Genomic DNA, 26,824 nt, shown 5'->3' with positions numbered 1-26,824 from the left:
CAATGAGCTTTGGCATGCAGATGACACATGCGTGTAAGGTCACTCAGAAATTGAGCTCCAGGTCATTGTCAACTCCTTCTCTGAAACGTATGAGAAAATGGGCCTTTCAATAAACACCTGGGAATCTAAGATCCTATTCCAACCAGCTCCCACTGCATAACACCTCTCCCCATTGATTAATATCAATGGCAAGATCCTGGAAAAAGTGGATCATTTTCCCTATCTTGGGAGCCTCCTCTTGACGAAAGCAGAAATAGATGGCAAAATTGATCATTGCCTCCAATGTGCCAGCTCAGCCTTCGGCCAACAAAGGAAAAGAGTATTTGAGAACCAGGATCTCAAACCCAAGACTGAAGTCATGGTTTAATGGACAGCAGTGATCTCCATGCTCCAAAATGTTACACAAAGATATAATAGTAATAAAGATTGATATTTAGATTTGCACAGCCTTCAAATTGGCACTGGGCATATTGGGGACTAACACAAAATTGAGAAAATAGCATATCAATGCCAATGCACTAAATATGACAACATTGCACATATCTAGTGCATAGACAGATCTTAACCCAGTACACTTGAATATTATACAAAACCTTGGGTGATATTTTTAATTCTTGATCTCAATTTGGTCGCACCACTACCAACACTAGTAGTGCTTTGTAGTAATTGAAGGTATAACCTTTCCTACTGCCTAACAGAAGTCATGTGATTGTTCTTCTCCAACCAATGAGCCCCAAGTGTGAGTAATTTGGTGGGCAGGCCTTCCAGTTGAGGACCTGGCTCAAGCATGTAGCATCTGAAAAGCTCTGTAATAAAGTTACCTTTCTTGTTGAAGCCTGTCTGGTACATCAAGTCATTACATAATTGTAACTATAAGTCCTTCATCTTGGCTTATCCAACTTGCTCCAAACATAACAGGAGTTTGTAAATTCAAAATATATTATACTGCTCTTCAGAATTTAAACAGATATGATACAAAAGTTTTACTCATCCACTATTAATTGTACTTGCTAAAATCCACGTGACAGTTATGCATTCCAGCACTTAATATAGTTGAGATTGCTATAAGCTTTTATACAGCGCTTTATGTGACAAAGCATATCACGGTTTAAACTAGGAGTATGAAATTTGTGATGTGATAGCATGCAGAAAAACATGGAATGAAAAATTACTAGTTAGATTTGCTTTTCTTCCACTGGGCAGTGAGCCCATCTCAACTAAGAAAATTCACTGGTTGCTACGAAATTTAGAGATTAAAAGGAATGAAAATAAACCATAAATGGTAAGAGCAGCTGGGTGAGAAAAGTGGCCTCAATGCGACTTAGGAAGGAGCAAAATAATCAGAATTCCGATTCATGATTATTCGCCAGCAACTCATGCTTGAAACGCATGTATAAATATTGGGCCAGGACAGTAAAATAAAAGCAAAATACTGCGGATGCTGAAGATCTGAAATAAAAACAAGAAGTGTCATATTGGGCACGAAGAAAAGTCATATTGGACTCGAAACCGTAACTGTTTCTCTCCACAGATGCTGCCAGACCTGTTGAGTTTTTCCCATCATTTTTGTTTTTATTTGGGTCAGTTTATTTATCGTTTATTTGGATTGGGGTTAGCTGGTCTTAATAGTCAAACAGTATACCAACAAGCAATGTCTAGATCCAGAGACTGACCACTGAGGAATCAACACCTTGAGGAGAGATGGAGGGACAATTACATTTTAATCTTTACCTCGCCAATGGTCTCCATGTCCCGCCCTGTTAAAAAAAAATCAACAGTCTCCCTTGACTCCTCCTCCTTCTCTCAGACCGTGACTCGACCTCATCGTGCACGGTCCTTCTGTTGCTGTCGCCAGAGTGGGGAGGATGCACCGAGTTCTCTGTGGGGCCGCCGAGCCAGGTCCCTGAATCCCTCGCAAGGCTGAAGAGTGAGGAGCAAAGAACCTACAGCTAGGACTGCATTTGTGGGTGTGTGTGTGTGTAAGCAGCTTAACAGCTTTCAAACTCAATATGGGAGAAAATTCCCCTCTTGGATGCACTGCTGATAGGTGCAATGCAGTCACCGCCTATAATATATCCGCGTTTATATAACCTGCACATTGTGGACAAAGCAACAACAACTGAGCCTCAGCGACTCCCCCAGTTACCAGGCAGCCAGTACAGTCCACTCAAACTATTGAGGGGAAAACCACATCAACTGGATCCTTTTCAAATGGATGAAAAACTCAAAATATCCTCACCTTAACATTAAATTACATAAATATCAAAAATAAAAAACTATTTTCACTTTCAGTATGAAAGTAGATGGCTTATGCTCTCTGAAATAGAGCGTAAGTGAGACCGTTCCTCCCCCGTCAGTTGCAATGAAATAGTCCTCCGCATACCGGAAGTTGTCCGGCTAGAGAAAGATTCCGGGTAAGCGAATGAACACAAAGCAAAATATTGAAGATACTCTAAATCCGAAAGTAAAAACAGACAAAATATGGGATCACTCAGTGTGTTAAGCAGCATCCAAGCAAAAAAAAAAACAATTGACATTTCAAGCTGTTGGCCCTTCCTTTAAGACCAGTAAGTGAACTCATCACTGGCGCAAGGGGGGAACTTATATTTCGCCGATGTTGTTATCCGGTGTGTTAAAGGGAGGGAGCTGTCGATGTTTGTTGCCTTTAGTGACCATGCGGAGCCGGCGGTGAGAAATAGGCTGGTAACTGGGATAAGCGGCCTGGGAATGGGAGCTGGGAAGAGGGAAAGGAGAAAGGCCGGGAGCTGGGGTAGGGGAGAAAGGTTGGGGAATACTGGGTGAGTGAGCTGTTGACGGGAAGGGAGACAGCTTTTCCGCTGCTCCGATGCTTACTTTACTTCGAGTCCGTTTGTTATCGGGTGTTAGACTCGGAGCTGTTGTTGTTTCCAGCTGTAAATGAACGGCGTGAAACTTTAACCTTTCTCTCTCAGGAAAAGGGCACGCATTCATCCAGCTCAGACTGATGAAAGTGCCCTGACCGCCGATAGTTAAGATTATCAGTGAAATGAGTTTCAGGTAGTCAGTCTAGTAGTTTCCAATGTGAGGGCTTCACAACACACACACACTTCCTTATTTGATATTCAGAAGACTACAGGGGCTTTATTCTGTAATGAGTTTTTACACCTGGTTCGTGAATGCTTATTCTATGTGTCTAATCAGAAAATTCCGCAGAACCGTATAAATATGGAAAAATGCAAATCCGACTAGTTTCTCCAGCAGTGTCTTCACACTTGGGAATAAGAAGATGATGTACATTAGTCTGTATTCATAAATCCACAAATGTTGGAGCTGTCTATGGGTTTATTTTTAAATTGAAACAGAAAATGCTGGAAATACTCAGCTGGTCTGGCAGCACCTTTGGAGAGAGAGAAACAATTGATGCCTGTGACCTTACTTTTAAATTGATGTCTACCTTAAAGGGGATCCAGTAGGAAAAAGCCCAAGCAACAGCAGCAGATAGAGGATGACAGCGATGATCCTCAGACATACAGCAAATTGCCAAATCCAAATATTGTGAGTATGAAAAGGATGAGCATATTTCTTAAGTGCTTTTGGGAGGGTTTGTATTTTAGTAGTTTGAATTGATGACTTAAAATCCTGCAGGTATATAGAAGAACTGTAATGGAAATGCTTCATGACAGCAAAGCAATTGATATACTTATAGACTTTCAAAGACCTTTGACTACCACAAAAAACTTGTTAGCAAAATTAAAGCCCATGGGATTAAAGGAACAGTATTGGTGTGGATATGAAATTTGTTAAGAGGCAGAGAGCAGTGGTGAAAGGTCGTGCAATTACCAAGACTGTCTATTTCCACCTATGTAAAATTGTCTGACTCTGCCTCTGCCTCTGCCTCAGTTCATTTGCTGCTGAAGCCCTCACCAATATCTCTTTGTAACCTCTAGACTTGACTAATCGATCACTGTTAAGCCTGGTTTTCCCACTTTCTACTTGTAAACTTGAGGCCATCCAAAATTGCTGACTGTGTCCTAACTCTCACTAAGTACCCCTCATCCATACCACCGCATTCTCTCCCCCCCCCCCCCCCCCCCACCCCAAGCCATACTCGCTGACCTTCATTTGTCCCCCAATTAAGCAATGCCTCGATTTTAAAATTCTTTTTGTTTTTAAAATCCCTTCATGGTCTCTCCCCTCCCTATTTCTGTAAGTTCCTCCAGACCTACAATGTTCAAATATCTGCACTCCTCCAATTCTGACCACTTGAGCATCCCCAATTTTAATTATTACAAGATTGGTGGCTATGCTTTCAGCTGCCTGAGCCCTTAGCTCTGAAATTTCACCCTTAAACCTCTCTGTGTCTCTACCTCTCTTCCCTGCTTTTCAAGTGCTCCTTAAAATCTACTTCTTTGACTAAACCTTTGGTCATCTACCCTAAACTCCCTGTAATTCCTTGTCAATTTCTCTCTGATTACACCGCTCTGAAGCACCTTTGGACATTTTACTATATAAATACAAGGTGTTGTTGTAGTTGTAGTATGCCATGATGTTCCCCAAGGATTGGCATTGGATCCATTACTTTCAATGTTTGCAGATGACACAAAAGTCCAAGGGAAGGATACGCCATCCATGTTTAATTAGAAAGGTTAAAGATAGCATCAAACTTAAAGAAAAAGTATATAATTGTGCAAAGATAGGTGGAAGGCCAGAAGATTTGACAGAATATAAGGAGCAGCAAAGGGAAAAATTAGGGTATGAGAGAAAGATAGCCAGAAATATAAAAACAGATAATAAGAGTTTCTATAAATATCTTAAAAAGAAACAAGTTTACATAGTGAGTGTTAGTCCTATAGAAAGTGAGTCCGGAGAATTGATAATGGAAAACAGGGGAATGTGAGATAGTTGATGCATTGGTTTTAATTTTTGGAAACTTCCTAGATTCAGGGAAGGTCCCATTAGATTGGAAGGTAGCAAATGTAACTATTATTCAAAAACAGAGGGAGACTAAAAGTGGAAGACTACAGGCCAGTTGGCTTAACATCTGTCATAGGAAAATGTTAGAAGCTATTATTAAAGAAGCTATAGCAGGCACAAGATAATCAGACAGAGTCAACATGGTTTTGTGAAAGGGAAATCATATTTAACTCACTTGTTGGAGTTCTTTGAGGAAGTAACAAGTACTGTGGATAAAAGGGAACCGGTGGATGTACTATACTTAGATTTCCAGAAGGCATTTGATAAAGTGCCATATCAGAGGTTATTGTGGAAAATCAAAGCTCTTGGTATAGGGGGTAACATATTGGCATGCATAGAAGATTGGCTGACTAACAAGAAGCAGATAGTAGGCATAAATGGGTCTTTTTCAGGTTGGCAAGACATAACGAGTGGTGTGCCACAGGGATCAGTGCTGGGACCTCACCTGTTTACAATTTATATAAATGACTTGGATGTTGGGATGGTTGCAAAATTTGCTGAGGACACAAAGATAGCTAGCAAAGTAAGTTGTGAAGAGGACATAAGGACACAAGGGGACATAGATAGGTTAAGTGAGTGGGCAAAAATCTGGCAAATGGAGTATAATGTGGGAAAATGTGAAATTGTCCACTTTGACAGGAAGAATAAAAGAGAAGCATATTATCTAAATGATGAGAGGATGTAAGGGATCTGGGTGTCTTAGTGCATGAATTGCAAAAGGCTGGTATGCAGGTACAGCAAGTAATTAGGAAAGCTAATAGAATGTTATCAATTATCCCGAGGGGAACTAAACACAAGAGTGTGGGGATTATGCTTCAGTTGTACAGAGCACTACATCTGGTGTACTGTGTACAGTATTGGTCACCTTATTTAAGGCAGGATGTAAATACGTTGGAAGCAGTTCAGAGGAGATTTACCAGACTAATACCTGGAGTGGGCGAGTTTTCTTATGAGGAAAAGTTGGACAGGCTAGGCTTGTATCCACTGGAGTTTAGAAGAGTAAGAAGCAAATTGATTGAAACGTATAAGATCCTGAGGGGCCCTGACAGGGTGGATGTGGAGAGGATGCTTCCTTTTGTGGGAGAATCTAGAACTAGGGGTCACTGTTTAAAAATAAGGGGCCACCCATTTAAAACTGAGATGAGGTAAAACTTTTTCTGAGGGTTTTGAGTCTTTGGAATTGTCTTCCCGAAAAGGCAGTGGAAGCAGAGTCTTTGAATATTTTTAAGGCAGAGGTGGATAGATTCTTGGTAAGCAAAGGGGGCGATTGAGGGTAGTTGGGATACAGATTTGACATTACTATCAGAACAACCGTGATCTTATTAAATTGTAGAGCAGGCTCGAGGGTCCAAATGGCCTACTCCTGATCCTTGTTCATATGTTTGTAAAACTAAGGAATTTAGTAAACAATCAGTAGGATATTATCAGACTCCGAGGATATGGACTGGTGAACTGGACAAACACATGGAAGATGAAATTAAATGCAGAGAACTATGCAGTGATACTTTTTGACAGGAATAACAAGAGGCCCTATTATCTAAATGATACAATTTTAAAGGGGTTGCAGGAACACAGCAACCTGGGGGAATGTACACAAATCTTTGTAGATGGCAGGACAAATTGCGAAAGCTGTTAAAGCATAAGGGGCCCTTGGTTTTATTAAAAGGCGTCGGGTCCAAAAAAGGAATTTATGCTAAGCCTTTTTAATAAAACACTGGTTGTGAATGGATAGTTGGCAGTAGATTATTAACTTGTCCATCTTAACAAAGGTGTGTCTTTGGTAGTAGGGGACAAAAATACTTGCAAAATATACAGCAGCCATTCTGCACTAGCATCATCCCACAAACCGCAGGAGGATAAATAACCAGTGATATTGATTGAAGACGCAAGGTTGTCTGGGATAACAACTTGCATTTATACAGTACTAATGTCATCCTTTATTAACAGAGCTACCCCACTACCTTTTCCTAGCTTCCTGTCATTCCAAAATGTCAAATACCCTTGAATATTCAGGTCCCAGCTTTGGTCACCTTTCAACCATCTCTTTATAATGGTTATCAACTCATATTTATTTCTATCTGTGCTAATAATTTATCCATTTTGTTACAAATGCTGCGCACCGTTGCAAAGTCTTTAACTCTGTCTTTTTACCATTTTTGCAACCTCTGGCCTTATCTCCTGGTTGCACTCTTGAATTTGTGTTCTGTCCCTTCCTGCCACACTATTATTATTACCCAAATCATTGTTTTGTCATTTCCCTTTAATTTACCACATCACCTCTCACTTGATCCTTTCCCACCCCCAATTATTTAGTTTAAAGCCCTCTCCACCATCCTAGTTATACACTTCGCCAAAATATTTAAACCTTGTTCAAGTGAAGACCATCCCAGCTTTCCCCAGTACTAGTGCCAGTGCCCCATGAATCGAAACCCATTTCTCCCACACCAGTCTTTGAGCCATACATTCATCTATCTAATCTTATTTACTCTATGCAATTCACTCAAGGCTCAGATAATAATCCAGAGATTATTATCTTTGAGGTTCTGCTTTTTAATTTAGCCCCTAGCTGCTCATACTCCCTAAGTAGAACCTCTTTTCTAGTCATATCTATGTCATTCGTACCCACATGACCACAACAACTGGATCCTCCCTCTCCCACTGCAAGTTTCTGTCCAGTCCCGAGCCGATGTCCTGAACCCTGGCACCAGGCAGGCAAAACAGCCTTATGGACTCTTGCTCTTGGCTACAGGGAAGTGAGTCTATCCCCCTGACTATATTATCCTCTACTACCACTACATTCCTATTTACTCCCCGCCACTTGAATGGTATCCTGCACCACAGTGCCTTGGTCAGTTTGCTCATCCACCTTGCAAGGGCTGAGGCTTCTCCACTTCTACCTTCTCGACCCCCTTAACTGCCTCATGTGCAGTCATACCTTCCCGTCCCTGACCACTGACCAAATCAGAAGACCGTATCCTAAGGGGTGTGACTACCTTCTGGAACAAAGTGGTCCAGGTAACTTCCCCCTCTCTGATGTGTCGTAGTGTCCGAAGCTCAAACTGCAGCTCATTAACTCTGAACTGGTGTCTCTCAACCGATAGACACTTACTGCAGACATTCTTGCCATGGGTCACGCTGGTGTCCACATCCTCTCTCATAATACAGCCATCTGCCTTGCCATCTTTATTATGTGTTAGTTTATTTTTTCTTATTTTATAATTAATAAGCGTTACTACTACTAATAAGCTTTACTACTGCTTGTAAGCCTTGCTATTCAATAAAACCTTAAGGATTGCTAATAAATTATGCAATTTTCAGAAGATAAATGAAAAAAATACCACCCAATCACTTACCTGTTTTAGTGTGATGTCGCCCTTTGCTTTTTCTCAGAATTTGGCCACAGATTGGCATTCTCTCGCTCTTTTTAAAATGAATTCCCCCCACTCTTAAAACGAAGTTTCACCGCTCTCGGTGTTTGTTTTCAAAATGAAGCCTCTGCCACTCTCTGCGCTGTGTTTGCTTGAAAAACCGAGGAAACTGGGAGGACAAAAGATATCTTAGAGACCTGAATCAGTTAAATAATTAAGAAAATTCCTCAGGTGTGTGATTGCATAGTATGTTTTGCTGGACTGGTATTTCAAATTATCAGCCACCTCTGAACTTGGCATGGTCAGTACTGTGCTGCTAGCCAATTGGTCGCCACATTGAGGGTGGATAGATGTTAACCTACCATACATGCAGTTGTGACAATGAAGTGGAATGCGGGGCTGGAGCCATTCTGTTTGACTTATTTCCTTTCTTCCCCTTGTAGAACTCTTCAGAATATTTTAACGATGACGTGGATGAATTTCATGAAAAGAAGCTCCAGGTGAGTTTGAGGTATTGTTCATGACTGTAACTCTGCAGTCAAGAAAAGTGTATTTTACTAACAGATGTGCAGTTGTATGTTAGTTGATCTCCCATGGTATTGCTCATGGGGAGTCGAGACAAGGGTAATCTGCTGATGAAGCACAGTTAAGAGGCTGGAGGAACAATAATTGAAGTTCTGCTGTAACCTATTTAATAGCAAAAATTGGAATTTGGAGAATAGTTAGGATATAGGAATTTTTCTACAAGCTTGGACCTGCAAAGCCAAATTACTAAAGTGGCACTACTGGAAGAAGGATGTAGTTAAGGTATGACAAATAAGAATCTTTTATAAGATGATTGACTGAAAAATGACTAACATGTAACAGCAGGAAGTATAGTTTAGGAGACAGTGTGCTCAGAAATCAGATTTTTTATACATAGATAGATGCACATATTATGTTCTGTGATTAGATATATGCATTGTTAACAATTTTCCAAAATGAAACAATGGGCCGTAACTTCCGAGCTTCAGGATGTTGTAATACGTGGACTACCCCAAAGATGCAGTATGAACCATCCAAAAATTGCAATTTTACATCAATATTTACCCGAAGTTAGAAGAATTAAAACCACTTCTAGCTTCTGGGTAACTATTGTACAGACCACATTGGCCTCCACCACAGGACTCTCCCCACACCCCCGAACACCCCAGGGGACTGCCTCTACCCCCACGCCCAACCACTCACCACCACATGGGACTCCCCCAGCCCCCAACTACCCCCGCTGCCTCCTTCCACCTCTCCCCGCCTCCAAAACCTGTGACCCAAGCCGACAGGAACTTCGCCAACTTGACCCAACTTTTTGCGTGGGAAGTCTGTGACCCGAGACAGTAGCTAGCCTAGGCATAGGTTGTTGTAATGTAAATAGGCCTAGGCCTACCGTATATATGGTAGCTATGTCACATCCAAAGATATCTGAATACCGATACACATTTGGCCCCAAGGGTTTCAGATAAAGGATACTCGACCTGTATTAGCATGTTGATACTGTCTGTTGCAGACTTTGTAAACCTGAATCATCCTTGTTGTCAGTGTTGATGGTGGCATTTTGTGTTACAGAAGCTGCTGGCTGATGGAGTCATGCTGGATAGTGCGAATGAAGACTCTGAGGATGAGGTGGGTGTGACCAACTCTACTGAACTGACACTGAATCCTAGGGAGGATGTAACAGCTCTCAAAAAATCTTCATTTGTTTCTCAATTCACTGGTCTCTCTCTCACACACACATACACATACTTTCACAACCTCCAGACTTACAGCCAATGACATTCCCACAAATTTCACTATGATACTGAACAAATCTGTTTTGCATGTGACCTTGTACGTCCACCTGAGAGGTCAGAGAGGGTTTTGGTTTAACATTACATCTGAAAGACGGCACCTCTGACAATGTAATACTCTGTCCCTACTCTATGGAAGCATCAGACTAGATTCTGTCCTCGAGTCTCTGGAGTGGCCTTCTAATCCAGGAGAGAGTGCCATCAACTGAGCCACAGCTGGTATGAAATATGGACATGCCCACACAGGGCAAGTCTGGGAGATGCTTCTTTTTGTCCGTGATCAGCGAATACTTACATCTGTGAAATCCTCCATTCTGTTAGATGGTCCAGTTGAATTTCCTGTTCTGTGAGTTATTGATGTTCAGAATGACAGTTAGTGGAACTCCTTGGAGCACCTGAGGTAGTACCACTACTATTTGTCAAGCCCACCTAAATCGTACAAGAATGCTCCAGTTTCCTGGGGCAGTTGGGCAGGCCCTTCTATAATTTTTCCTTCCTCTCAGCTGTATCAGAATTTTTATGTCGCTACTGGATTTACCTCACCTTCTGTCCCTACACATTTCAGCTCTGGTATTGTCTTGCACTGTAGGACTTGCCTCTTCATTAGGTGTGAATTAAGAGAAAGCTTGCCATGGGTCCTTATGTTGATTGTTACTGTTTCCAGTGAATTAGTACCTTCATCTTCATTCCCCTTGGATTATTATGTGGCATACATGCATTAAGGTAGAAGTTAATAGTGGCAATTAACCAATTAGCATTTTTCCCCTAAAATTTGCCATTTGATCTACTTTGTCCTTAAACAGGAAGAGGTGATGCCCTTGGAGATTCCTGACTCTGAGGAGGAAGATGAAGATGAGGAAGATGTTGACATGGATAGTGACCTTGAGGGCAAATTGGAGGCTGGTAAGTGTACTGCTGCAATGCAGCAGATTTGAAATGATGTATCCAGTTTCAGCAAAACTCATCAATCGCTTTCCACCTCCACATTCTGAAATTCCTTCGGGTGAGATGAACTCCAATGAAGAAAAATCCTGTGCGATTGCAGGGAGGGGTTTGATGAATTATTCCAGGACCTTAGTGCCACAGTATACAGGATAAGAGTGCACTCAGTTTTATACTCCTCATCAGCACCCCAGAACTAACTTTGATGGAGCTCTGTAGGGAGGTGCTGTAGTGACCTCTGGTAGGAATGGCATTCTGCAATACAAGAGGTAAATTGAACTGAAGTACCATAATCCATCTAACTTTGAACAAGATGCCATTTACCCTGTTTGGCTGCTCTTTTAAGGAACAGATTCTTAACTAAGGAGTGCGATTGATATTCCCATTTCTCATTGACTAAGTAGTACCAGCTGCTCCATCCATCTCAAGTTACTTTTTAATAAACCCTACAAAGTTATCTTGCCTTATAAATTCTGGAACTTTTTTTTTAACTGATTTCTTATTCTGTGTTTATGAACCATCTGATGAAGTATGCACCCCTGCTTAAAATTGTCTCTGATAAAACATCAGAAACTGTTCTGCTGCAAGTGCTGAATTATTTGATTTTACAGTAAGGTGTATGTTTGCTTCACATGGTTTTTGTTTTACAGGCCTCCCCAATGATTTGGCCTGGGGCCAGAAGAAAGCAGCATATTACAATACAGACTATGTCGACGAGCTTCCACGTAAGTGTAGTAATTTTCCATCCTGAACCAGCTTCAACAAGGAGGGAAAGATTTCCCCCATGCGTTGCACGTAATAGAATCATAAACCTGTTCTTTACAGACAAATTTTTGATTTTTGTCGCACGTACTGACAGAGAGCTTCTCTCCACTTTAAGAATTAAAAATAGGAAACATATAATAGATCAGTTATCACCAGAAAGCGAAAATGGGTTCATGTTTTGGTTGGCATACCCCTCATCAGAACTGACAATACTGAAGTCGCAGCTGTTCTCTGTGAGCTGAGTTATACTGGACTGTACTCATTCTGATGTCCCGAGGCTGGTTTCTGCTCTTTTCTTGGAATATGCCACAAGGTGGTTTGTAAGAGCACTGGTGAGAATGGAGTCAGACTCTGTATTGGTGATGTGTGTTTTGGAAAATTTCAACAAATGGGAACACATTCCCATGTCCAGTAGCACAATGGATTCAATGCAGATGTGCTCAGTTCTTCACATTCCCCTTGCATGTTTTAGTGTTACATTCTCTACCCTCATTCAGCCCATTATCCTCCTCTTACTTCTGGAGCTGTTAAGTTATTGTTCAGTAGGAATCCTGTACTTTCACATTCCCAGGAAGTTTCCATGTTTGGGCTGTGCTTTTTAAAAGGTAGATGCTTGGACATTGGAATCTCAGTGAGACACTAGGCTTGGTATTTTGGAAAGATGGAATCAAGTGTGACAAAGGAGCTTCATCTGCAACTGTCTAGTGCTGTGCATCTTAAATAAACTGCAATGAGAATCTCCTTTAGCACACTAAGCTGCAGCCACAAGTGCCCACTGTCATTCTTTACGTCTCTGGCGATACTACATGTTGGATCTGATTTGCAGATTTTCTCACATCCAGCCCTTTGGAAGCAATAGATGTTGAACTTGGGGATGTCTGGATCAATGAATTTATTTTTGCTTGAAGTCCCTCTTGACTCTGGGTGACATTCGAGCAATGCATGACTTGTTTGCATTCTCCACTAGTGATCCTGGGAGCTGTGTGAAAGCAGCTGATACCAAATACCTTTTTATCATAGTGGCACAGCTGAAATGTGGTGCGTTATATTGAGCTTTGCATCAAGGTAACCTCTCCCTTTTTACATGAGAACTTCAGCTGGAAAATGATAATCTTGCATTTTCCAATTTGTACTTCACCATCCTGATCAATATTTACTAGTTAAATCAGGGAGGTGTAGGAATTTATCATGGAAACTGGGAGCAGGAGTAGGCCATTCAGCCCTTTGAGCCTGCTCCCCCATTCATTATGATCATGGCTGATCATCCAACCCAATAGCCTGCTCCTGCTTTCTCCCCATACCATGATTAGATTCTCAGTTTCTGGTTGTTTACACACGTGCAGGTGGTAAGGGCCAGGCAGAGGCACTGGCAGAAGCTGAGGAGGAGGAACAAGAGGCTTTGAATATTCAGAAACGTTTGGCTGAGAATCTCACAGAGGATGACTTTGGACTTGACCTTATTCAGGTAACCACCAGCTCAGGTTGAGGTGTGAAAGCGGTATTAGCAACAGATTCAGTACGTAAAGTCAAGTTGCATTGAAGGAAAATTTTTGACTTAATTGAAGTAATGTTTGACAAATAGGCATCTCTGGTATGTTTCTGTACTAAGTTTTTATTAATTAAAAAGTGTTGATCCAGACTTCCTGCTTTCTGTCTTCCATGCCATTGGATTTAGGGCACACTTCCATTAGGACTCGACTTTCATCTGCCTTTGCAATGCTTGCTTAATATCAACTTTGTTCCATGTCTTTGCTCTGCGTTGACCCACATGGGCAGATGTGATTTGTTCTGGTCGAACTGATTTTTAGAAAATAATGGCGAGATGGAATGCTTCCCTGAATTAATCTCTGCAACTGCCTGTACTACCTGCCAAAAAGTCAGTAGAAGGAGAGGGATGGGGAAAGAAGATAGCTCAGACTATTATAATGTGAGATGTGTCATTCTCATATTCACAGAATGCTTTGCAATCCTCATTCATTGTATTTAAAAGCCGTTTATGGGTTTATGCTCGATAGCGTTGTCATCAGGGTCTAAGTGTAAGACTGGCTACTGGTTGACCTGATGAGTCAATATTTGCTCCCGTGTCCCTTTTCAGACAGTCATTGGTTTGGGTATCGGAGCAGTCTGGAATAATTTTCCCTCTTCCACCACCCCTTCCACAATCTCCTGAAAGAAGTTGCGTGGTGTCTGTTTGGTGCATCTTATGCCCTATCTTGGTTATAATATTGAGGTCCCCATCACTCTCCTATTCAATGGATTATTGAGCTCCAGTAACCCTTGGTTGTCTTTTCACCACCAGTCACAGAGAATGCAGGTTTTCTCCCCAACAATGCTGCACATTACTGAGGAGTGTCCCCTTTATTGACTGAATGGCAGACTAATCACCTTAAACTCAGCAAATTACGCTATTGCTTGGCTTCGGGGATTTGGATTCATTATATAAATAAATAATTTAATCTTCCCGTTATTAATTATATTTTTAAGCTCTCTCTGAAAGTAAGGGATGCATCACACTTTGTCAAAGTGGTCCTAGGCAGCATTTAGCCACCCAGGGAGATGGATGTGCAGGAGATTGGCTTATGTGTTTTAAATCCACACTGTGTCTGAAGCACAACCTTTATGTAGCAGCTAGGTCAGTTCAGTATTGTCTTGCACCCTTTTCATGGTATTTGAGTGCTGTTCCTAAAATTGAGAAATCTAATCTTAATCCATGTAAAATAAATAATAGTATTACAGCGTTACTTGAATTTTGCACTGTAAACTCATACTACTGAGAGCCAGAATACAATTCCACAAACTTGCCTCTCTGAGAGCCTTAAGTAACTATCTAAAAGGGATCTTCAACCCTCCATTTTCTCAGCTGCACTTGTCTGTAAATCCCAGCAAAACTCTATACCTCTGACTAGAGGAGACACCATTTCTATTGATAGTGCTGGATTTGTGATGCGAGTCCCCAAAAGGAAGGGCATTCATTCTTTAAATCTGAAGTTTTTTTCCCCCCCCCTCCCATCAACTGATCTTAATCGCTTGGGAGTCTATAATTCTGCTCAGTGCCTGTTTTGTATAGGCAATTGACCATGATTCCTTTTCCTGATTACTATCCATGTCACAAGTTTTGTATGAATATCAGGTGAGAAGTTATCCTGCCAACACACATACACGTGAAGAATGAGCAATTGGGTGAGATATCCTGAGAGCTGCCAGCACTCCTGAGACTGTATTTCAAAGGAGGCAAGTTTTCTGGAAGGGCAGAGGGGAAGATTTGTTAATTTCAGGAGTTTTTACCCAGAGGGTGGTGACGGTCTGGAGTGCACTGCCTGGGAGGGTGGTGGAGGCGGGTTGCCTCACACCCTTTAAAAAGTACCTGGATGAGCACTTGGCACGACATAACATTTCAAGGCTATAGGCCAAGTGCTGGTAAATGGGATTAGGTAGGTAGGTCAGGTGTTTCTCACATGTCAGTGCAGACTCGATGGGCCGAAAGGCCTCTTCTGCACTGTGATTCTGATTCTGTGTGTTCTTGTTGCAGGCATTTGCCCAGGAACAGGAGGCTGAGAGAGAGCCAGAAAAGGATCTGAAAATCAAAAAGGATTTGAAGAAAATGTCCCATAAAGAACAGATGAAACTGCTGAAGAAAGAGTCACCAGAGCTTCTGGAACTCATTCAGGACTTCAAAGCGAAGGTTAGCCGCTCTGAGTTTATTTATCTGTTTTTGAGTCTGAGTTCAGAAGTAGGGATGTCTTACTGCAGTGAGACCACACCTGGAGTATTGCATGCAGTTTTGGTCTCACTAGCTAAGAAAGGATATATTTGCCATAGAGGGAGTTCAGCGAAGGTTCACAAGGCTGATACTGGGATGGCAGGACAGTTGTATGAGGAGAGATTGGTTCAACTGTGCCTGTATTCAATGGAGTTTAGAAGAACTTAGAAGAGTTTAGAAGAGAGGGGGATCTGATTGAAACTTATAAAATTCTAACAGGGCTACACAGATTGTATGCAGGGAGGATGTTTCCCCTGGTTGGGGAGTCTAGAACCAGGGGCCACAGTCTCAGGTAATGGGGCAGGCCATTTAGGACTGAGATGAGGAAAAATTTCTTCACTCAAGAGGGTGGTGAACCTGTGGAATTCTCCACCACATAAGGGCTCTGGAGGCCGGGTCACTGAGTATATTCAAGAAAGAAATTGATAATTTTTTGCATATTAGGGGCATCAAGGGGTATGGAGAGAAAGTGGGAACATGGTGTTGAGATAGAAGATCAGCCATGATATTGAATGGTGGAGCAGGCTCAAAAAAGGGCCGAATGGCCTACTCCTCCTAGTTTCTATGTTTCCGGATGTTGTTGTATATAGTTGAGTAATAGTCGATCTCATGTATAAGGCAACCCCTGACTTTCGTCCAAAAAATCCTTAATTTTTCATTTATCTCACATAAGGCGACCCCCGGCTTTTGACCAAAAATACCTAATTCTTTCTATTTGCTGCAGCTCTCTCACTTTTCGCTTTCTCTCCTGAACCTGCGTTATGAATGAGAGCTCAGGAGGGGCAGTGAGAGGGAGGAAGTGAGCAAAAGGAGGTGCGAGTGGGAGAGCTGAGCAGGGAAGCAGCAAACGGTGAGAGTCAGGCCAAGGCACAGCTTTGAGAGGTAGTCGGGCACGGCATTGGGAGAGTGTGTTGGGCAGGAGATCAGCGTGGAGATATAGCCGGGTAGGGGCATGGTGTGGAGAGAGTGTGATTCGGGCAGGGGCATGGAGCGGAGAGAGAGAGAGAGAGTCGGGTGGGGGGAATGGCGTGGAGAGGGATAGTCGGGCAGGGGCATGGCGTGGAGTGAGTGTGATTCGGGCAGGGGCATGGAGTGGAGAGAGAGAGTCGGGTGGGGGGGCAGCGTGGAGAGAGAGAGTAGGGCGGGGGCACGGCAAAGGGAGAGTGAGGGGAGAGAGAGTCGGGTGGGGGCGTGGTGAAGTGAGAGTGAGTCTCGGGGAGAAACTGCTTCAAAATGGCAGCTGCCATGTCACACACGCTCTGCTGTCCCTGGCGCAAAATGATTTCAACCTCTCAAATATTACTTGTATATATGTCGACTCCCTACTGTTTGCCTAAAAGTTGGTCTCAAAAACGTGACATTTACAAAAGTATATATGGTAAAAAGGATTTAAAAATAAATAAATCTGAAGTACAGTAAAATTGGTTTTAAAGAAAATGCCAGAAGTTGTGGAGCAACTGAGTTTTTTATTTGTTCTCGGGATGGCAAGGCCAGCATTTGTTGCCCATCTCTAATTGCCCTTTAGAAGGTGGTGGTGAGGTCCTCATTTGGTAAATAAGGGTAAGTTGATCATAGTTGGGAATGGGACTGTCCTTTTCTGGTGAGGATTTCCAGAGCACTTTAGTGTGTTGATGTGAATTCAGGCCAACTGTCTTTGACGCATTCCAATTCGTATCAATTCAATTTTCAGGAAAGCACAGATTTGGGGTCACATTTCAATCCATACACTTTTACAAACATCGACTTTCCAGAATAGTTTAAGTTTTTTGAAAAAAAAATATCCAAAATGCACCCTGGATAAGATGCAAACCTGGAGGTTGACTGTCTCTTTTCATCAGTTGCCACAATTCGGAAATGTGAAATTATGCTTTGGTAGTACAGTTGCCTGGATTTCTCTTCACTTTTGCAGGAAGATGTGAGACTTTTAACTATAGAAATCTTCCTCTTTTATAAGCTGCTTAGGAAGACAAAGCTTGAACATTCCTGTCTTAGATGCTTGCTGCTTGTTAGGATTGTGGAGTGATTTTAAAACCATTGCTGATAAGTTCCTCTGAGAAGCAGTACATTTGTTTCTGATTTATCTCTTGCAGCTTGCAGAATTGAGGGATGAGCTGCATCCACTGATGGAGATGGTGCAGAGTGGGAAAATACCTGCAGGGAAGGTACGATAGGAACAAAATAACTATTTGTGGCAGGGTGGAGATTGAGTTTTCAGGCTGTCGGGAGTGTATTGTAATAATTGTTCTCTTTATTCACAGGGTGCCAACTATGTGCAGACCAAGTACCACCTGTATTTGAAGTAGGTTTCTTTGATAGTACCTTGGCGAGTCTGTAACCTTTCCAGAAAGTGATCAGCTGGGAGACTATGCAGAGGCTTTAAATGTAGGGCATCCAATCTGTTAGCCACTAGTCTCCATATGTGGCTAATTGCATTTTTCATTAGTAAATAATAATGAATAATGGACAGACATGTGTTCTCAATGCTCGTGTTCACGATGTGTTTGGGTGTGTCCTTTGACCTTTTGTGCGTTTGATGGGAAGGGGCAAAAGCAGTGTACAAGTTTTCTTGTTTGTTTGTGCTTTACTTCCTTGGTTACTGCTCATTGGTTATCTGCTAAAATGTTATATGATATTGTTGAAAATGTTGGACTTTAGCACCACGGAAACGCCAGCAACATACTATAGAATAGGGAGCCTGTCATCGTGAAATAACCACTGAGGGAATATGGGTATTTCTTGTATTATGCTTGAGAAATATATATTCCATTTACTATACAGGGGTGGGATGTGCTGTACATTGAGAATAATTTGCACTTCCAATGGGTCTCTGGGATGAGAGGATTGTCCTATGATGAGAGGTTAAGTAAATTGGGTCTATATTTTCGGGAATTTAAAAGAATGAGAGGTGATTTTATTGAAACACAAGGTCCTGAGCGGGCTTGACAGAGTAGATGCAGAAAGAATGTTTTCCCCTCATAGAACTAGGGGATACAGTTTAAAAGTAAGGGGTCTGCCATTTAAGACTGAGATGAGGGGGAATTTCTTCTCTCAAAGGGTTTGTGAAACTTTGTAATTCTCTACATCAGAGGTTGTGGATATTCCATCGTTGAATAGATTTAAGGCTGAGATTGACAGATTTTTGATGTCTCAAGGAATCGAGGGATTATGGGGAGCAGGTGAAAAAGTGGAATTGAATCAGCCATGATCATATTGAATGGTGAAGAAGGTTCAATGGGCTGAATGGTCTACCGCTGCTCTCTTTGTTTTAAATTCTTTTGTCTCACATCTCTAAAATTTTCCTCACTGCTTTTTGTTTAAACTTTCAAACATTGTTTATAATTTTCTTGTTCTCATCTATAGCTACTGCACAAACATTAGTTTTTACCTGATACTGAAGGCAAAGCGGATCCCAGTGCACAATCACCCAGTAATTGAGAGACTGCTCACCTACAGAAATGTGAGTATTACCTGGTTTAACTGCACCAGGGTCTAGTTTTCCTTGCATCTTTCCCTACCCATGGTTAAGACCACAGGGACAGTCTGCGCTCATGTTTCTGTTTGTCATTCAAAATCTAGTTATTATGCAGCGAAAAAGATTAACATAAGAATGCTTCCCTCTGGTTTGTTTTATTCTTTCCTACGTGCTCCTGCAACCTCCCCCCTCCATCCCCCACCCACCCAAACCAGCATCAAACTTATTGAAGTACATTAGTTCTGTTGAAGAGTCATACGGACTCGAAATGTTAACTGTATTCCTCTCTGCAGATGCTGTCAGAGCTGCTGAGTTTTTTGCTTTTATCATTGAAGTACATTATTCACTGGGCAGTAAAGCCCCAGTGGTTTGGGGTAGGTGGTTCCCAGCTTTAAAAAAATGCCTGAGTTTAAACACAACTTGTGCAGATTTCTCCTCTTTTCTTGCAAGTGACGAATGTGTTTTCTTCTTGCAGCTGATCAATGACTTGGTTGGAGTAGGTGAGAAGCTGTCACCTGAAATCCAACAGCTTTTGAACCCGGTTAGTCAAGAGCATGGATCAGTTGCGGAAAAAGATCAACTCGCCTCCGAGGTGAAGAAAGCCCAGAATCAATTGAGCAAACAAGCTAAAGCTGAACAAAGGGCAGAAGAAAAGGTGAGATGTAGGAGACTTTCCTTAGGTTAGTAGGGACAGAATCCAGATTTCATGGGGTGAACTGATGTTGCTAGTTGTGTCGAGTATAAAAAGTGTGGACATGACAGTGACGCTGAGCTATGTCAAGAGTTGTGATCACTATATTCATACAAGCTTAATATTGAAGCTGAAATGTGAGGTTTATGGTGAGCTTTGATGGACTGAATCTGTTCCTTTCAGTTCTTCTTATACTTGGGTTGGATTTAATAATTAGAAACTTTAATTCAAAAGTTTTCCCAGCTCATGTTAATTATCCTTCAAGCCTATTTTTCACTTTCTCTTTTGCCCCAGGGAGTAAGTTACGCAAAAGTGTACAGTGTACACACTCCATCTATGTTGACACCAGACAGTGGAGCACAAAACAACCCTTAACTGCACTACATCAAAGCAAGTCTAGTTAGGAAAATAACATGAAAGTAGAAGAGATTTGACTTGGATTTTGTTCAATGCTTTGGGGAGTTAGATGTTAATACGGGGATCTCTTTCTCTAATCGATGCTATGAATGGGTATATTTGGCTCACTGAGTGCGATTTTCTACCTTTCCACACGTTAAGTTTACAGGACTAATGTTTTGATGCAGGTCACTGATCAGGAAGTCTCTGGGGACTCCGAATCTGATGCGGATGAAGAAGCAGCATTCCAATATTATAAGGAAATGGAGGAGAGGCTGACACACAAGAGAAAGCAAGCTCAACTGAACAGGTGCTGATTATTTATACATGAGTATGCATGTGTATTATTGTGTTTTTAAAACATGACCTAGATTGTGTCCCCTCTAATCAGGAGAATGGCTATCTTGTGTGCTCTGCACAGCATGTAAATTGATAATTTATTTAGTGGGGAGAGGCATCATGCATTAATTCATATGTATCTTAAAAAATTAGCTGCCTTGGGGGTGGGAAGATATGATATGGTGGAGGAGCAATGCAGTAATGTGCATGGGCACTCAGAAAGGTTTTGACAAGCTACCATGTGGGATATTGGAGAATAGGGGATATGGGATTACAGGAAGGGTAACAACTTAAATTAGAACAGAGGGAATTGAGTGAAGGAACTAAGGGCAGTTTCTCAAGTGTGATTAGAAGTCAGTAACAGTGCCTCACAGCATTCTGTTCTAGTGGGAGTGGTATCCAAATTTGCAGACAATATTAAAATGGGTGGTATAGCAAGTAATTCTCAGGACCAAAGGGACCTTGATGAGATAAGGGAATGGTCAAAAAAGTGGGAGATGGAATTCAACATCAGTAGATGTGAAGTGGTACGTCTTTTAAAAAAACTAGTGAGGGAAATTATGGCTGATGTGGGTGAGCGGAGTAATTTGGGGGTTCATGTTCACAAGACATTAAAAGCAGCATCTCAAGTGGAAAAGGTCATAATGAAAGCAAATGTAATATTGGATTTTATTGTGAAAGTTGCATGTTATTTAGTTTGTGTTGTAATGGTAAATTTATATAAAGCCATAGTAAGATCTCAATTGGAACAGTGTGTGCAATTTTGGGCTGTGCACTATAGAAGGATGTAGAGAGGGTACAGTACAGATTTGCTGGGATTCTGCCTGGTATGAGGAAATCCAAATATGAAAAGATTTTGAAAAATTGGATTGTTTTTGCAAGAACAGAGGAGATGTAAGTGGTGATTTGATGCAGTTGTTTCAAATTATGAAGGGGTGGGAGAGATTAGATAGGAACTGGTTTATATGATTGATGTCTGCTGGTTCTAAATCAGGGATCTGCACACTGCAGCTCTGGAACCACATGTTGCTCCTCAACATCTCATTTGCAGCTCCTAACCTTTTCCAGTTGTATCGCATTAATATGAAAAAGCCTAAAAAGAGAAAATTAAGTCAAGAAAAGTAAGAGTCATGTTTTTATTTTTTGGAATTAGGAGCTAATCATTACGCTGCATATGGTTTCAATTGATTATTTAACAAAAAACATTGTGCTCTAAATAAACCAGTTTGAGTGGCTGTAGGGGTTATAGATATGGTCTTTGCTTCAAGGAACAGGTTTTCTGATTGTGACCATTATAGCTGAGATGAATTATTCTGAATGTGCTATTAGAAACTTCTTTTTAACCATGAGAATCAATAGCCAAAGAACATGTCTTAATTTTATGCATCTTAAGTTAGAGTCTGTTTTAAAGATGACTGCTGACAAAATTATAGTTTAAGAAAAGTTTTAAAAGCAATAATTCTACTTAAGTCTACTTTTGGTTTCTCTTTCTATTGACACAAATATAGTGCATGTATTGAATTCATTACTTATTCAAATTATGCATTCCGCCAGAGACACTTGACAATTTGCCAAATATTTGGTTTAGAAACGTCGAATATTCGACTTTGTCGCTCCCAATAGTTTTTATTGTAGGCAATTTAGGTGAAACGAGGCTGTCAATCCCTGTTCTAGACCCTTCAATGTAAGATTTCAGACTAGAAACAGGAGGAAATTTTTTTACACTGCAATCCAGAATCTCACAACTGAGTTTGTGATTGATGAAGACCATGTCAATATTTAAGAATAGGTGAGAGGTGGTTGAAGGAAAGGCAAATAAAGAGAGATGGCACTGGGGTGTACACATGACATTTATCTTACTATCGCAGTAGTACTAAAGATCCAAATGAACTGGTTGGGCTGAATGGCCTACTTCCATTTTGTAATTCTTCTATAATTCCCTGGTTTGATTCTCTGGCAAGGATACATTAGGGATACAACAACTGGATTTAGTGTCACTGGAGCAATGAGGAGACAAAAAAAAAATCAGCCACATCAGATAAAAGGCTTGAGAAACAGGAATGTAAATTGGCCATGAATTTGCCATAACAGGGTTTAGTTCCCCTTCAAATGGAGGTTTCTGGCTTGTCGGTGTTTCTGGTCCTTGCCACTTTGCAGTGACCCCAGCTGGAATATTTTTGAATGTGGGTTGAGGAGCAGGATTGGACTCAATTGTGGCCTCTTTCCACATCTCTATCAAATAATCTGCTGTGATTTACTGCCTGGACTCAAACATGAAGAAACAACTGTTCGGAAAAACTAAAGTAAATTCCAGAAGCAGCACCTTTTGGGGAATGGGGTGAAGAACAGGTAATTAATTTGGGAAATAATCTGGTCATGCTAGTTTCTTCTAATACTGACTTGACCCCAGATAGCTAAAATTTCCCCCATCTCCTATTTCTTCCACTCCTCTACGTCTCTCCCTACCCCCCCCACCCCCAATATCACAGCACCATTATTTTTGTAAATGAAATGTTGATGTATTCAAATGCAGTAACATTGGATTTTGTATTTCAGCAATGAGGACAGTGCTGTGGTAAAGGAAGTGCTTGGTCCAGATGGAAAGAGAAAGATCACGTACCAGGTTTCTATCTTGATTCTAACATATCATAGTTTATTATTTATCTACTTTAGAGCTGTGTTTTTAACCTTTTTTCCTGGATACATCTAAAGCTATGGTGCTTTGAAAAACTCAAAATTTAGCTTTTTTTCCCCCTGCTTCCTTGAGGTCATATTGATGAGGATTTATTATTCAATTTAAAAAGAACATTTACAATCTTAAATCTCTACCAACCAAAAATGTAATTGGGCAGTCAGTACACAGCTCAGTTTTTGCTGCTGTTTAACATACTATGTTAGTGAGCAAATATCACTTCAGGGCTAATTTGTTTCCTCTTTGTTCCTTGTCGGAGGGAACCCCATTGTTTTACAACTGCCCAGTTGGATTTGAGCTTCCCAAGTGGAGAATCCAAGATCACAACGAACAGATTAACATTTGCATGCAATTTAATAGGACTTTGATACAGAAAACTGTGGTACTGGATGGTATAAATGTACTGATCACATTCACATTTCAGGTCTTTTACGTGCTTCTGTGTGGAACATAAAATCTGAAACACATCTTAATCTTTAGTTGAGGAATATGCCCACTGAACTTTTCAATTCACAGTATTTGGTTACAAAGATTTTGTCAATCAAAATTGTCTCTGGATGCTTCTCAAACTCTGTATGATTCTCTACAGATCGCTAAGAATAAAGGTCTCACGCCCAGGAGGAAGAAGATTGATCGTAATCCCCGAGTGAAGCACCGAGAGAAATTCAGACGTGCTAAAATACGAAGAAAGGGCCAGGTAAGTGAAGGACACTCTTAGTAGTTGAGTTATTGAGAATTTATTTTTATTTAAATAATAAGGGTCATTAACACATTTCAAAAACAATTTAAGTCTGGCTGTGGGAGTGTCTCAGCTGCTGCTTACCAACAGGAGAGATGTCAGACATCCTTAAGCAACTAAGATCAGAATATAAGAAATAGGAGTAGACCATTCAGCCCCTCGAGCCTGCTTCACCAATCAGTAAGATCATGGCTCATCATCTTGTGTTTCGATTTCCACATTGCCATCTAACCCCAATAACCTTTGATTCCCTTGTCTAACAAGAATATATCTACCTCTGCCTTAAAAATATTCAATGACCCGCTTCCATCACCACCTTCTGAGGCAGAGTTCCAAAATCACACAACCCTCGAGAAAAAATTTCTCCACATCTCTAAAAGGGTGATTCCTAATTTTAAAACTGCCCCACAGTTCTGGACTCGCCCACAAGAGGAAACATCCTTTTGACGTCCACCTTGTCAAGGCCATTCAGGATCTTGTATACTTCAATCAAATCATCCCTTACGCTTCTAAACTCCAAAAATAGCTCCCCTGGCCCTTCTAGAAATTTCCCTTGGAGATGGTAGATCATGGGACAACTTAATTGATAAGGGCTCAATTCCAGTTAAGCTATGCAAAGAGGCACTAAAAATTGAATTAATTATACTTGAAAAGGCTCAAGACACATCTTACTAAAGCCGTACAAATTAAAAGATTAGTTATAGTCACAGACTATATGGACTGCAGCAGTTCAAAAAGGCAACTCACCACCCCTTTCTCAAGGGCAATTAGGGATGGGCAGTAAATGCTGGCCTAGCCAGTGACGCCCACATACCATGAATGAATATATAAAAAAACTGTTGGCTGGGGGTATGGGGGAGGGTTATAAGAGCATTAGGTAAAGTGCATGGGACAGAACTTCCTAGCTCAATGGAACACAATGGGTCAGAATTTACTGTTTAAAGATGACTATTGTTAGTTAGACTTTCCCCTGCATTCTTCAGCTCAAAAAATGTTTGCCTGCAGAATTGCTGAAAGTGCAAGCTATTAACAGCACAGTGAGAGAACATGTACATTTGGGACCTGATTGAACAGGGTATCTCATTAGCCAATGAGATTTTAAAGATTGGGAATTAAACACAGGAAGGGCTCAGAAGCAGGGTGAAGTAAAGGAGTGAATTCCATGTAAATGAGGTGTAGAAAGAGAAATGGACAGGGAAGGAGAGATTGGATTTACAAAGAAAAAATAACAGCAAGAAAAAGAATGACTTTAAAGTTTGATATTTTTAAAATCTCTGAAAATTCAAAACCTGAAGGAATGACCCATTTGTTACTTTTCATGCCGGAAAGATTGATTAGCAATCATTAATACTTATCACATAATTAAAAAGGTACATATACCTGTTATGATGAGCCTCAACTTTCCGTGGTGAGAATAATGGGGAAAGTTCAGCAAGTTCCAAATAAAATCTGGAAGACTAAAGGGAAGATGCCATTTTCACAACGCTACCGGTGCCACTCGGACTGCGACGTTTAGATATTTGCATTTAACTCTGCATTTGCTCCTTTTCTGAAATGCAGTATAATTTAATGCATAAATAACTGAGAGTGTTATAACAAACTATGGCCCAGTATTCATGTGGGAGACTCTGAAGAACCAAGAGAAAAGAGCTTCCCCTAATGATCCTATTCTGGATGAAACGTTTGAGGATCACCTAAGAGTGGATATTTATACTGAATCCATATTTGGAATTGACTCATACCTTCATCCTACCTTGGTAATATAGTTACCTCAAAATGGGCTATTCTTTCATATTTCCCCCAAAATGTAATTGCACATATGCCTCAATATGTTTCTTTGTGTTGAGATTTCTCCCTTAAGCCTAATGCCACAGTTTGTTTACATCACTCAATGAGAGGTTTTAATTTTACAGGTACGTGAAGTCCGTAGAGAGGAACATCGATATGGCGGTGAGCTGTCTGGTATCCGTGCCGGAGTTAAGAAGAGCACCAAGCTTCAGTGATCTTGCTGCCTCCTGTCAAACATCTGCAACTTGGAAGCCAGGGGCGTACCCACTCTGCCTCTTTGTGATATACTTATAGAGTTCAATAAATAATTTGTACATTTTTACTGTGCTTATGATTTATTGATAAAGCAGATGTATTGATAAGTGGACTCATGGGGCTTGTAATTACAGGCTATTAAAATATATTTACACCTACATTATGGATGGCATACAATTCCCTTATATATAATGCTCACTACATTAGGAGCTGCAGCCTAGAAATTGCATTGATAGTGTAAGTACACTTTTTTTGTATCAATTTTCAATCTGCTGTTTTAATGGAGGCATGAACCCATTTTTTTAAACTGGTTAACACCATCAAAATAGATGGCAAAGTTTAATATGTATGTGTGTGTTAAGTGTTTGCAACAGGGCAGTTTCCAGACTTTGCATTGTGTTCTGTTTAATTGTTGCTGCTGAGCTGAATAATATTCCCCTCCGTTCAGAATGCTGCAAGAGTGAAGTGCACATTGTTTGCAAAGTATGAATGTGTCATTGGTTTGTAAATGTACTGTGCTACAGAATAAGGGGCATTCCTAAGAAAATTGGAGACATTATTACATTTCCTGGCAGCTATTTGAGGAGGTAAAGGAGAAAGATGCCAGTCAATTACTGTTTACTATCCTTCACATTGTATAATAATTTCTACCTGTGGCTGTTCTTGCTTAAGCTTCAATGATGTGCTGTGAGTGAGTTTGTGGAGTCACTATCACAGTGTCTTTACAGTGCAGGAGGCCATTCGGCCGATTGAGTCTGCACTGGCTCACTGAAAGAGCTTTCCACCTAGACTCACTCCCCTGCCTTATCCCCGTAACGCTCAGATAGCAAAAAATTCCCTTTTG

General features: G+C 41.0%; 2 protein-coding genes across 4 annotated transcripts in view; one reads left to right on the top strand and one right to left on the bottom strand.

The window, feature by feature from the left end:
• Positions 1 to 1,866, bottom strand: part of ccdc30 (coiled-coil domain containing 30) — a 144,430-nt gene extending 142,564 nt beyond the window's left edge. The window contains exon 1 of the mRNA XM_041206244.1: positions 1,732 to 1,866. Within this exon, the coding sequence (XP_041062178.1) occupies positions 1,732 to 1,749 (18 nt within the window). The 5' untranslated portion in view covers positions 1,750 to 1,866. The remainder of the gene's footprint in view (positions 1 to 1,731) is intronic.
• Positions 1,867 to 1,944: 78 nt separating this feature from the next.
• utp3 (UTP3 small subunit processome component) lies at positions 1,945 to 26,138 on the top strand. 3 transcript variants are annotated; one of them, XM_041206247.1, is made up of 16 exons: positions 1,945 to 1,967; positions 3,441 to 3,534; positions 8,765 to 8,821; positions 9,921 to 9,977; positions 10,945 to 11,044; positions 11,734 to 11,808; positions 13,192 to 13,313; positions 15,378 to 15,530; positions 17,699 to 17,770; positions 17,867 to 17,907; positions 18,969 to 19,065; positions 19,556 to 19,735; positions 20,356 to 20,477; positions 23,063 to 23,129; positions 23,788 to 23,895; positions 25,851 to 26,138. In XM_041206247.1, exons 4-16 carry the CDS (start codon positions 9,942 to 9,944, stop codon positions 25,938 to 25,940), a joined length of 1,263 nt encoding a protein of 420 aa, XP_041062181.1. In that variant the 5' UTR covers positions 1,945 to 1,967; positions 3,441 to 3,534; positions 8,765 to 8,821; positions 9,921 to 9,941; the 3' UTR covers positions 25,941 to 26,138. The 3 variants fall into 3 exon arrangements, with proteins under 3 accessions (XP_041062181.1, XP_041062180.1, XP_041062179.1); XM_041206246.1 differs by lacking the exon at positions 1,945 to 1,967 and adding an exon at positions 2,624 to 2,688; XM_041206245.1 differs by lacking the exon at positions 1,945 to 1,967 and adding an exon at positions 2,695 to 2,798.
• Positions 26,139 to 26,824: the final 686 nt, after the last annotated feature.

This window comes from Carcharodon carcharias, chromosome 15 (assembly GCF_017639515.1).
Source record: "Carcharodon carcharias isolate sCarCar2 chromosome 15, sCarCar2.pri, whole genome shotgun sequence".
Classification (NCBI taxonomy): domain Eukaryota; kingdom Metazoa; phylum Chordata; class Chondrichthyes; order Lamniformes; family Lamnidae; genus Carcharodon; species Carcharodon carcharias.
This window is presented reverse-complemented; position numbering and strand designations above follow the sequence as displayed.